Below are 13,850 nucleotides of genomic sequence, written 5' to 3' on the forward strand. Positions count from 1 at the left end.
TTTAGCTTTTCGTTCGTTGCTCCTTCTAGCATCTCTGATCCAAAGGTCTTAACTTTACTCAGCAAAATATATTTTTTTTTCAAACTATGCAGCGTGCAGTGGCACTGGATTGGCCACGCGCAACTGCGGTATTGGCGAAATCTTGCGCAGATCACAAGCTGGGTATTATTTCGACCCCTCAATCCATCGAGGATCTGTGCCAAATTGCCCTTCTGCCCGAATATACCCTTTTTGTACTCCATGCGTTCAAGCCGCTCTTTCTTGAGGTTCAGGCGCTGTGGGTGCTTGGGGAATTCTCGTCCGATACCACGAATGTGTTCCATGCCTTAGCATCTACTGTTTCTGTATACCCGCAGAGCAATGCTCTCGTAGAACACTTTTTGATTCGATATTCAGATTCGCTGTTGGACCCCGAGAGCCCCAGCGAGACCATTTTATTAGCATTCTACCGCATCCTCAGTCATGACAGAGCGAGATACAAGGAGTACATCTCTCCTGATAAGCTTTACAGGTGCATGAACTCCGATGTCGTTGCAATTCGGGGGCTTGCAGTCGTGCTTTTGGCGATCTATACTGAGGCCTCGGAAAAAACCCGACGAGACTGGCTCCAACAATACCTGGGATCTGAGCCTGATAGTATAAAGTTTCTTGCTTTAGAGGAAGCACGCCGCATATCTGCCGATTCGAAGTTTTTGGCCACTTCCCCGGTCTACACCAAAACCATGGACCTTCCGGCTTCTAATATTGTTGCCAACATTGGTGGCACGCTTATCCCGAAAATTGATGCATTGCCGTCTCGTCCGTGTGACTTTGTAGCTACAGAGGGCGCAGTAGCCACAGTAACCCGAATTGCTTCGGGGCTCCTGGAAAATAAGCCTGTACTTCTCGTTGGACCGGCAGGATCGGGCAAGACGTTTTATGTCGACTGTCTTGCATCTCAACTGAGGCCTTCTGAAGACATTGTTCGTATTCATCTTGGTGATCAGACCGATGCAAAGTCCTTGATAGGCACTTACACAACCGGTGAGAAGCCTGGTGTGTTCGAGTGGAAACCAGGCATTCTGACTGTTGCAGTCACAAAGGGCCGGTGGGTCCTGATCGAGGATCTCGATCGAGCCCCAACTGACGTTATTTCTATTTTGCTACCCCTCATGGAAAAGCGTGAACTCATGGTATCCTCGCGAAACCAAACATTCCGAGCCAAGGCAGGCTTCCAAATTTTTGCTACTGTTACAGCAGATGATCCTGATCGCCCCTTAGAATTTATTGGCCAGCGTCTTTGGCATAAAGTTGTTGTTGAGCCTCCCTCAACGACTGAGTTCGAGTCAATTTTGGTTAGCAGGTTCCCACGAGTTGCCCCGCTTGCTGCAAAGTTCATTGAAACGTATCATGCAAGCCGAACAATCTTTGCGAACCGAATGACACAAGATCGCCAGCTCACAAGCCGAGATCTATTCAAATGGTGTCAACGTGTAGAGACACTTCTAGAACGCGCTGTCCCTAGCGGAAATGCATCGACGGAAGTCCCCATTTCCGTTTTCGATGACATTTTTAGAGAAGCTGTCTGCTGCTTTGCATCATTTTTACCGGAACCCGCAACTATTAGAACTATGGCTGAGCTCATTGGTGAACACCTCGAAGTTCCCAGCTCAAAAATTGGCCCCCTTCTTGATCGTCATCTTCCTAGCATACACGAGGAAGCTGATGCTGTACAGATTGGTCGAGCAACCCTCCCCAAGCGGCCCATCAGCGAAACAACCCGCCGTGATTTGCTTCTTGCTCGCCAGAATTTTGCATTAACGAACCACAGTCTCCGTCTGCTTGAGCAAATTGCCGTAGCCGCTTCCCAACAGGAGCCTCTACTACTCGTTGGTGAGACAGGTACTGGTAAGACCACCATTGTTCAGTATATGGCTAATCTGGCCAACAGAAAACTAATTGCCGTTAATATTTCGCAGCAAATGGAGACAGGCGATTTGGTAGGCGGTTTCAAGCCTGTCGATGCCAAACAACTCGCTGGTGAACTTTTAGAAGAATTCGACGAGCTTTTTGACCAGTCGTTCTCGCGAACAAAAAACCAGCAGTTTTGTGATGTTCTTGGTCGTGCAATTGCTAAGTCGCAATGGCCGAATATTGTGAAGCTGTGGCGAGAGGCACATCGTATGGTGAGACAACAGCAGTCTACCGCCACAGAGCCTGCTAAAAAGAAGAGAAAGTTGAATGCTCAGACATTAAATGATTGGGCAATGTTTATGCGCAAAGTTGAGGATTTCGATCAAAAGTTGAAAGAGCTGAACAAAGCAGCCCTTTTCAAATTTATTGAAGGATTACTTGTAAAGGCAGTCAGAAAGGGCCAATGGATTCTTCTTGATGAGATCAATTTGGCCCCGCCGGATACTCTCGAGGGTATTGCCGATCTGCTTGTTTCACCACCCTCCATCACCCTCCTTGAAAAAGGCGATGATGATGCCGTTGTTAAAGCCCATCCGGAATTCAGACTATTCGCATGCATGAACCCCGCGACAGATGTTGGTAAGAGAGAACTGCCTCCTGCATTACGATCTCGTTTCACGGAAATTTATGTCGACACACCTGACAGAGATATCGATGACCTGCGTTTTATCATCGACAAGTATATTGCTCGATTCAAACTCTCCGACCAGCATGTTGTTAATGATGTCGCTGAACTTTTCCTAAAAGCTAAAAAGCTTGCATCTGACAATCAATTGGTAGATGGTGCTGGGCAGCGGCCACATTTCTCAATTCGTACTCTTTCAAGAACTTTAGTCTACGCAACTAATATCGCCCGGACGTACGGGTTGAGACGTGCATTATACGAAGGATTTTGCATGAGTTTCCTCACGTTGCTCGACAAACCAAGTTCTGCTTTGCTTGAACCCATTATCAGACAGCACACAATTGATCGTTTGGGCAATACAAAGTCAGTTTTAGCAACCTTACCTTCTGCACCAGCCGATGATTTCGAATACGTTCAGTTCAAACATTATTGGTTGCGCCGTGGGTCCTTTGAGCCAGAAGAAGATGATCGCTACATTATTACGCCGTCTGTTGAACACAACTTATTGAATCTTGTTCGTGCCACTGCTACCAAAAACTTCCCCGTGCTAATCCAAGGTCCCACATCGAGTGGTAAGACTAGTATGATCAACTATTTGGCGAAGCGCACAGGTCACAAGTTTGTGCGTATCAACAATCACGAGCATACTGACCTTCAAGAGTATCTTGGTAGTTACGCTTCTGATGAGCAGGGTAATCTTGTATTTCGTGAGGGAGTACTTGTTGAGGCAGTTCGAAAGGGCTACTGGATTGTTCTAGACGAGCTGAACTTGGCACCCACCGATGTCTTGGAAGCTCTGAATCGTCTCTTGGACGACAATAGAGAACTTCTAATCCCAGAGACACAGGAAATTATCAAACCTCACCCAGATTTCATGCTTTTTGCTACTCAAAATCCACCTGGTCTTTATGCTGGTCGTAAAATATTGTCTCGTGCTTTCAGAAATCGATTTTTAGAGCTACACTTTGACGACATCCCCCAAGATGAGCTAGAACAGATTCTGAAAGACCGTTGTCAGATCGCACCTTCTTATGCCAAGAAAATTGTCGACGCTTACAGAGAGTTGGCAAGGCAGCGCCAGTCTACTCGTGTTTTCGAGCAGAAGAATAGTTTCGCCACATTGCGCGATTTATTCCGTTGGGCAATGCGGCCTGCTGTCGGATACGAGCAGTTGGCATTGAACGGGTATTTACTGTTAGCCGAACGCGTGAGAAATACATCTGAAAAGCGAATCGTCAAAGAGACGCTAGAGAAAGTTATGCGTGTCAAGCTCGAGATTGACTATAATGCTGTGGCCCCAGCAGACATAATGGCACAATCTACTGAAGTTGTGTGGACTTCTGCTATGAAGCGCTTATTAGTTCTTGTTCTGGAAGCAATGAAGCAAAACGAACCGATTTTGCTTGTCGGTGAAACTGGTTGTGGCAAGACCACAATTTTCCAACTCTTGTCCACAGTTTTTGGACGCAAGCTGCATATTGTAAATGCTCATCAAAATACTGAAACTGGTGATATCATCGGTGCTCAACGCCCATTGAGAAATCGAACAGATATTGTTCATAATCTTGAGAACGCCCTTCGAACTCTTTATGGTGACAAAACGTCAAGTTTGAATAGTTTGAAACAATGCTTTCAAACTGATAGTGGGCTCTCGCCTGAGGAGAGGCAGTCAGTCCAACCCTTGCTCGATAGAAGCGAGGTTCTATTTGAATGGGCTGATGGCTCGCTGGTCACTGCAATGAAAGAGGGGAGCTTTTTATTGATAGATGAGATCTCCTTGGCAGATGATAGTGTGCTTGAACGGTTAAATTCAGTGCTCGAGCCTGAACGTGGTCTTTTACTTCCTGAAAAAGGAGGCACCGATATCCATCTCACCGCAGCGAACAATTTCCAGTTTTTTGCAACAATGAACCCAGGAGGAGACTACGGAAAGAAAGAGCTTTCACCAGCTTTGCGAAACCGATTCACAGAGATTTGGGTACCTTCAATGGACAACTTTGACGATGTAGAACTCATTGTTCAGCAAAAACTTTTGGCTCCAGTCCAGCAGTACGCAAAATCTATTGTAGAGTTTTCTCATTGGTTTGCTGTTTTCTACGGTAATGGAGACGCTACCTCAGGTGTGATCTCGTTGCGTGATATTCTTTGCTGGACTCAGTTCATCAACTCGATGCCACAGGCAGGTGTGTTCAGTGTGTTCCATGGAGGATGTATGGTTTTTGTTGACTCAATCGGTAGCAATGCCCTAGCTCACCTGGCTCAAAGCTCTGATCTACTCTATGAACACCGTTTACGAGCTGTACAAAAGCTTGCTCAGGTAGTCCAAGCTCCACAAGCGTATGTTGATGCTTATTTTGGAACTGTAAGTGTTTCAGAGGGATCTAACGGGGTTAATATTGGTGATTTCTTGTTGCCTAAAAAGGCTAGCACGGTTGCCAAAGAACCTTTCAGCTTGTCTGCTCCCACAACTGCTATGAATGCAATGAGGGTAGTTCGTGCGCTGGTTGTGAACAAACCAATCCTTCTTGAAGGCTCTCCTGGTGTAGGGAAAACCAGTCTTGTTAGCGCTCTTTCCGCATTATCAGGCAACAAGCTTGTCCGTATCAACCTGAGCGAACAAACTGACCTAATTGATCTTTTCGGCTCCGACTCACCTGCAGAGGGTGAAAATGCTGGTGAGTTTGTATGGAGGGACGCCCCATTCTTACGTGCAATGCAGGTAGGTGAGTGGGTGCTCCTTGATGAAATGAATTTAGCATCTCAAGCGGTCCTCGAAGGCTTGAACTCATGTCTCGATCATCGAGGTGAGGCATATATCCCTGAGTTGGACAGAACTTTCAAGTGTCATCCCGAGTTCAAAGTATTTGCTGCTCAAAATCCCCAATATCAGGGAGGTGGACGTAAAGGCCTGCCTAAATCATTTGTCAATCGCTTTTCTGTTGTTTATGTTGATGTTCTATCATTGGAAGATCTGAGAATTATTTCAAAGCATCTTTACCCCAATGTAAACGTGGAAACTGGCGAAAAGATGGTCGATTTCATTCAAAATCTTGACCATGAAGTGTCGGTCAATCGTTCCTTTGGTGTAACTGGTGGACCCTACGAGTTCAACTTGCGTGACACAATGAGGTGGTTTTCAATGGTTTCTGAGACTGCGTTGCAGCCAAAGGACTTTTTTGATATCATTGTCCGTGATCGGTTCCGTACTGCTGAGGACAGGAGTGCTGCAACTGCACTTTTCGTAGAGCATTTCAGTGAGTCTCCAGAACGAACATTGCCAATCGATATAACACCGGACGTGGTGATTGCTGGTCACTCCATCTTTGAGCGCAATGCTACTATTGGACATTATTTCTCAAGCTCTGTGGGACATTTACAGTGCAACACTAGACTTATGGAAACGGCAATTACTTGTATTAAACATTCTTGGCCACTTATATTGTGTGGCCCAACGGATTCAGGTAAAACTTCTTTCCTCAGGTACTTGGGATTCGTCTGTGGAGCCACAACCAAAGAATTTTCCATGAGCGCTGATATTGACAGCACCGATCTGCTCGGTGAGTTTGATCAAATACAGGAGGATCAGCAGCTTGATAGAATCTGGAATGAAATCGACGAGTACATTTCTCAAGGCATTGGATGTATTGGTAGCGATGAGATTGCTTTGCTCGAAGCCTCTGTGGCAAGAAATTTAGACAGTGCACTACGACTTTTACCCAATGCAACTCGAGTACACCGTCTTGTCGATGAGTTCCGCACATCAGATTTTTCCAAACCGCGCTTCAAGTGGTTTGACGGTGCACTAGTGCAGGCAGTTGAGAAGGGCTATTGGCTGATTCTTGACAATGCTAATCTTTGCTCGCCATCTGTCCTTGACCGCCTCAACTCGCTTTTGGAACCAAATGGGATGCTTCTAGTCAATGAATGCGCAGATGCCAATGGCGAGCCTAGAAAAGTTGTTCCACATCCCAACTTTAGACTTTTCTTGACAGTGAACCCGAAGTATGGTGAGCTGTCGCGGGCTATGCGAAACCGTGGTATTGAGATATATATTGACGCGTTAAGCATTCGTGCAACTCATTTCGATCGCAAGGTGCTGGGAATTTCTCAACTAGTCGAAGACGAACCATTGTCAATGTCTCTCGAAACACTCAACTTGTCAACTGAAGCACCAGTTAGTTCCAAGCTTCAAATCACTGATACACTTGTCCGCTCTGTTGCTTTGTACGATGATTTTAGCGACCGAGATAGCTGGTTAGCGTCCTCATTTGTGTCTGAATGGTCTCAAAGCTTGGTATCTGCTGATCTCTCGCTTCCTTTCAGACTGAAGGACTTTGAGCCACTTCACGGGTTAGTTCGTCAAAATGCCACTGGTCCGGTTGAGCTTGCCCCTCTTAACCCACTGAATGGTAGCTTGGTATACAAACTGAAAACATTTGTGCTAATGTATCAAGTACGCAGTGCAATCAACCTTGCGATCGAGAGAAGCAAGTCCATCGCGGAGAAAGAAATGAACCTCCTAGAGCTTTCGATTCATAGCCGCACAAAAGACACAATCCACTGTGTTGATGTGTATGGTTTTGTTTCTCGCATGACTGGCGTAGATTTGCTATCAGTGAAACCTGAGCTTTTGGAGCTTTTGAGTGATTTCTTAGGGTTCATTTCCCGTGTTGATTGTGATATTAGCAAGATCCCTATTTATCGTGATATTTTTGAGGAGATTTCAGAGAATGATTCTTATATCATGAATGTCATTCATCACCTAGGAGCGCATTATGACTTTTCCAACGGCGGTATGTCAATGGAAGCTATCTGGAAAGATTTTGCAACTGGAGGTTTCGGTTCTCAGGATCTTTGGTTGAGCTATCATAAAATCTTGTCTGTGGCAAAAGAATTTGATGACTCTGCATCGCATTTTTCACCAGATAATGTGAACCAGATTGTGGAGGTTCGAAAGGCTCTAAGTACACTTCTTGTTGATGTTCACAAAGCACCAGTTCCTGAAGATATTCTATTGAATGTGACGGAGGGTGTCGCTAGTATCAAAGCATCGTTAAAGCTTTCAAAAGGACACGAAGCGCAGTTTGTAACACTCTTCGGGGACTTGAAAAATTTACTTGAGACTGCATACCTGGCTGATCCGAAGCCGCCGTTGCTCGATACCCTAGCGCTGTTATCCTACTATTCGGCTTCTTCAACTGCTCAGTTGGCTAAGTTTTATGAAAGACCAGCTATACTCCCGGACATTTGCACTTATCCAGTAGACATTCGTCAGACTGTCGTTAGTGCTCTGAGGTACTGTGCTTCGATTCCTTCCAGCCATTATGAGACTGCAATGAGCGAGCTAAGTACGTTCAATCGGATTCTACTTCAAAACTCACAACTTCTTGATATATCGTTGAATATGTCCCAATTCCTTCATCAGCTTGTTTGCTCGCTTTCAGGATCTGTGGATGTCGATCAATTTGAAAAGACTCTTCAGTTGTTGGAGCAGGGTGATCTCGCATCCGCTTGGATTGAATTTTCAAGTCAAATTATTTATCTGTATGTTCCAAGGTCTGTCTTTGATCCAGCTATTCGTCAACACGTGAGATACGAGCACTATACACGACGCCGCAGCCAATACTCTCAAGAACTGGATTTCTGGCAAAGAATGAGGAGCGTATTTGTTGGCGATGACCTTTGTGGTGTAGACAAACAGTTGCTACAGCAATTAGTTGGGCTACAATCCGAGCCTGTGCCTTCGGTCTTCAGACCTAAGCAGTCCCAAATTGTAGCATTGTATCATGAGATCAATGCAGCCTTACCTATGCTTCAGCCTTCTCATGTTGTGAAGCTAAACTATGAACAGCTTGAGGTTTGGAATGGAAACATATTCCGTTTCTTAGATCGCCTTGAGCAGTTTTCCGGATACCAGGATCTCATCAGTGTTCTTCGTGGTGCTGTAATTGGCTTGCAATTTGGACTCAACTTGAAACTTGCTCCAACATCTAAGTCGACCCTATATTGGATCCTGGATGCGAATGTTGTGGCAGATCCTCAAAAGTTTTTGGATGCAAGTAAGAGGTATATGAGCAACGGAAGGGCGCTCCCTCAAAACATTGCTCTTCACTTTTTGAAACTATGCAACCTACATGCCTATCAGTATGTTGCACCAGTTATCGAAGCTGTTTTGAGGCAGTTCTATCATCAGTATGCCATTGACAAAATGAGGGAAGAGAAGGCGAGAGAGCAGAGTGATACTATTTACAAACCGCTAGATGAGGATGATGAAGCAGAGAAAGATTTCCAGCGGCTATTCCCTGACTATGAGGGCGAGGTTTCTGATGAAAAATCTGATCCTGATTTACAGGTAGAGTTGTCCGAAGTTTACAATCAAATCTTCTCTGATCACCATTCTGATATCGCTAGTATGGCCATTCAATCTCTTGAGCTTCTAAGTCAAGAAGAGAATAACTCACTTAACTCAACAAAATTGGCACTACCTTCTCTTTTCTTGGGACTGGTTGATAAAGTCAATCGTTCAATGAGTTCTGAAGCATTCAATTTCTACACCGAGCCATGCTATAAAGAAGCCAAGGTTGCTATCGCCCTAATGAAAAAGGTCTTCACAAGAACATCTAACTTTTTAGAGCGGTGGCCGGAACATGACACGTTGTTAATCATTGCCAATGCCTGTAAAGAACTCGCGAACTTTGCTGTTTCGGCTCCATTGGCGCGCTATCTCGCCAAGGTAGAGCAAATACATCATTATTTGAACGAGTGGCAAAGATTTGCCAGCAAGGATGTGGCTGTTCTTGATTTTATTGACGAGGTTGGCAATTTGATTGTTTCATGGCGCCGCATAGAGCTTTCTACTTGGCCATCGCTGTTTCAATATGAGCTCAAGGTGAACTCTCAAGCGGCGTCTCGCTTCTGGTTCCACTTGTATGAAAATCTTATTAGCAACCCAATTCGCTTGGGGAAAGAAGCACTAGATCTCACTGAAATTGTCAAATTACTGGTTCTGTTCATTTCAGACTCTTCATTTGGTCAGTTCCGGTATCGAATGGGAATGCTGAAAAGCGTAAAGACACATTTAGCGCTGCTGAGTTCAGACTATCCTTTCCTGAATGATGTGCAAAATGTTATCGAAAACGTACTGAGTTATTATGAACGCTTCGCAGGCCTTATATCGGACCATATTGCATCAAAAGAAAAGGCTTTGAGAAAAGAAATTGAAGAGGTGATTCTTCTAGCAAGTTGGAGAGACGTTAATGTTCTGGCTTTGAAACAGAGTGCTCAAAGGTCGCACCGTGCACTATACAAGGTCGTGCGAAAATATCGAGATTTTGTATCACAAAAGGTTTCCAACCTTGTCGAAGAGGCGCCAACACTTTCGCCTCCTCCTCGGCAGCTAGGTAGCCGGTCTCCTTATCGCACTGACTTCATTCTTCATCTTGATTCTCTCGCAAATAGCGAGGAAACCGTCCATCTTTGGGCCACTCGCCCCCGCCATTTACTGGATATCAAGCGACGTACTGATACTATGCAGAATTGGACCGATAAAGTTTGGGATGTGAAAATTGAAAACCTAAGCGTGATTGCAGAAGAAACGAGTCAAGCCGCAGAGAAACTCCGTCAGGAAACCCCTGCCGAACTCACTGAAGAGAACAAAAAGTTCTGTCTCGGCTTGCGAAACGAAAAAATGCAGCTTCTCATTTCAGTCTTGAAAGTTTTGAAAGAATCTGGCCTGCGCATTAATGTGCGTGAAGATACAGCAGCTGCACAGTCTCAGCTGAGCCAAGTGCTTTCACTTACTCCAAGCTTGGCTGGGTATTCGTTGGACAGAGCCAATACATTTTTCTACGGAATTGTTGAAACAATGCCTCGTTTGCGGTCTGCTATTTCGTCCGCTGAGACTGATGTGCCCGTCGAAAGTCTCAAGCGTGGTCTCGTTTTCGGGGAGAATCTTTTAGCAATGATTTTAAGATTCAGGAATAGGTGTGCTGAGGTACTCAGTTCTGACTTTTCGTCCGCCAAAGAATCACTTCTGCAGCTACATGGTGTTTTGGAGTCGGGAGATGAGATGGTTGTGCTTTCTGATAGTTCAGAAGCTTATGCTTATATTGATACTTCCAAGCATTTAACGAAATTCGTCTCATCAGTTTATCAAGCAGCTGGTAACCCAGAATCTTTGACGGATATCACCAACGCAATCCGATCAGTACCACCGCAGAGTATTCCAACTATGCAATGGATTGAAAAAGTGCGTGGGGTCCAAAAAGCTCTGCGCTTGACAGCAGCTAGACTGGATGCTCTCTCGGATGCTGATCGGCTCGTCGCGCCAGTTGTTTCCTCTGTTGCTAGTAACGAGATATCGCTGGAACTCGAAAACCAATCATCTGATATTACGGCACTTCATGACATGGCCGTTCTTGTCTGTAACTCTATTTTGGTTGCAGTTCAATCCGTTTACAAAGTTAGCCAGGAGGAGATCCCTGAAGATGGGTGGTTTACTGCAGGCCAAGTCATCCTTGAAAAAATGGGCATGTCTTTACATGGCAGTACTATTTTGAACGAGGTTCAAAGGTTTATCACTATGGCTGCTACATTTGTTTCCAGTCGTGTTGCTTCTTCTTATACTGGTGTCGTTCTCGCTTTCCTAGAGGGTTATTTAGCTCTTAAGGAAGCTGTTGAGGACAAACTTGCTGCTCATTTGACTGACACCAGTAAGGCCGCTTTCCAGCTTTTGCGATTGCTCTCTTCAATGTCCACCCAGGGCTTTTGCTCTCCGCAAGAACCTCAAAAGACTGAGGATGAGGATACATCGAAAATGGAAGATGGCACTGGATTGGGAGACGGTGCAGGCGCACAAACTACCGCCAACAATGACGAGCAGGATGATGATCTCACGGAGCATGCTCAAACCGAGAACAAAGAGAAGGAAGACAATGGCCCTCGGGATGAAGACGAGGAAGACAATGCAATCGAGATGGAAGGCGATATGGCCGGAGAACTCGAAGATGCAGACACTAAATCCGACGATGAGGAAGATGATAGCAAAGATAATGAGAATGAAGATATGGATGACGAAGTTGGAGACATTGATGATCTTGATCCCAACGCCATAGATGAAAAAATGTGGGACGACCAGAAAGAGGATGATGATCTCAAAGAGAAACAAACGGATGATGTCAAAGGACAATCTGACGATTTGGAGGCACGCGATGAGGAAAGTGAACAGAAGGATCCGCGTGAAAACGAAAGCAAGGACGGGAACAACGATGGCGATGATGCCAGTAATGCCAGTGATGCTAGTGATGAGGAAGATGTTGGTGAGCAAGATGACCACGTTGAACAAAATCATGATGAGCTCGAGCAAAATGTCGATGAAGGAGATGCTTTAGACCTGCCAGAGGATATGAACCTCGACGGCGCAGAAGGTGAAGAAGAAGAAAATGGAGATGACGATGTCATGCCAGACCTACCCGAGGAAGAAGCTGATGGAGGATCTGACGATGGTGCCAACATGCAAGATGAAGCAGAGCTCGATAACGATGGTGAAGCTCAAGAATCAGACATCGATGCAGATGCTGAGCCGGAGGAGGGCGAGGAAGCTGAGGTCGACGAAAACGAGAACTCCAACTCAGACGCTGAAGGAGAGCCGGAAGATGACGTTGAAGCTCAACCAGAAGTTGAAGAGGAGGCCGCTAACATGGAGCAAAATGATGGCGGTGAGGGTATGGAGATCGACACTGAAGGGTTACATGGCCAAGAGGACAACGCTGAGGCAGATGCACAGCAGTCAACCTTGACGGAGCAACAGTCAGAACAAACCGGTCAAGGCGCGAATACTGAAACCAAAGACGAGCAGGAGAACTTTGATTCTGGTGCTACATCAGCGGTTGTTGCTGATATGGATCAGAACAAATCTGAAGAGCAAGATCAGGCGATGAAAGATGCAACTGAATCTCTCAAAGAGCTTGGAGATGCTATGAAAGAGTATCATCGTCGTCGCCAAGAGATTCAGGAGCGCAGTGAACGCTCAGATGAACCCCAGCCGGAGTCTGCAAATGTCGATGCCGACGAGGTAGAACATGTTGTGGCTGAGGATCAGTTTGATACTCAGGCTCTTGGGCGCTCTAACCACAACGAGCGCCAAGATGTTGATGACTCCATGGCCGTAGACGACGAAGACGAGGTTGAAGAAGATCAAGGCGAGGAACTGAAGCCTCAAAATGACGCTGAACCTAGTGGTGGCGCGGGGGCTAACTTAGCGACGGATGATGAAATGGAGCTTGGTGAGAATGAAATTGGCGCTGCCGGTTCAAAACTACGTGAACATGAAGACGATGAGGAAATCGAAGAGCTCAAGAAAGTTGTTGTGAGATCCGAGGCTGAAGAGCGCGAGCTTAATGAAGCGCGCGAACTCTGGCGTCAGTACGACCTCAAGACTCAGGATCTGTCATTGATCTTATCAGAACAGCTCCGTCTCATTCTCGAGCCTACCTTAGCCACTAAGCTTCGTGGTGACTACAAGACGGGTAAACGGCTGAACATGAAGCGAATCATTCCTTACATTGCATCGCAGTTCAAGAAGGACAAGATCTGGCTCCGACGCACCAAACCTAGTCAACGTCAATACCAAGTCATGCTCTCTCTGGACGACTCCAAATCCATGGCGGAACCTCAGGTTCTTGATCTTGCTTTCCAGTCTATTGCCCTTGTTTCGAAAGCGCTCTCTCAAATTGAAGCTGGCCAGTTGTCAATTGTTCGGTTCGGTGAGGATACTGAAGTGGTGCATGCTTTCGATAAGCCCTTCAATTCCGAAGCCGGCGCTCAATCATTGCGACATTTCACATTCAACCAAGACAGAACCGATGTCAACCGCTTGCTTAGCCGCTCATTGGACATTTTTGCAGAGGCTCGCCCTTCAAATGAGAATTGGCAGCTTGAGATCATTATTTCAGATGGCATTTGCGAAGATCATGAGAACCTGCGTCGCCTTGTTCGACGTGCCCATAACAACCATGTTATGGTAGTGTTTATCGTTCTTGACGCTCTAAATAAGGATGGGTCTATTCTTGAAATGTCCCAAGTCAATTACTCTCAAGATGAAAACGGCAACATGTCCCTCCAGGTCGAACGCTACATGGATAAATTCCCGTTCGAGTACTATGTTCTTGTGCGCGACATTGCCGGTCTACCTGCAATTTTGGCATCTGTTCTCAGACAGTATCTTCAAGCTGTCGACCATTAAATAGACATGAGCATCTAGACACTTTTATGT

General features: G+C 45.7%; 1 protein-coding gene across 1 annotated transcript; it reads left to right on the forward strand.

Annotated features, from left to right (window-relative positions):
- Positions 1-86: 86 nt before the first annotated feature.
- Positions 87-13,820, forward strand: B9G98_00693 (Midasin; the record flags this gene model as incomplete). The annotated part of the gene is made up of 1 exon (XM_024807251.1): positions 87-13,820. The coding sequence occupies one exon, from the start codon at positions 87-89 to the stop codon at positions 13,818-13,820; it is 13,734 nt and encodes a 4,577-aa protein (XP_024663019.1).
- Positions 13,821-13,850: the final 30 nt, after the last annotated feature.

Source organism: Wickerhamiella sorbophila, assembly GCF_002251995.1.
Source record: "Wickerhamiella sorbophila strain DS02 chromosome Unknown contig1, whole genome shotgun sequence".
In the NCBI taxonomy this organism is placed as follows: domain Eukaryota; kingdom Fungi; phylum Ascomycota; class Dipodascomycetes; order Dipodascales; family Trichomonascaceae; genus Wickerhamiella; species Wickerhamiella sorbophila.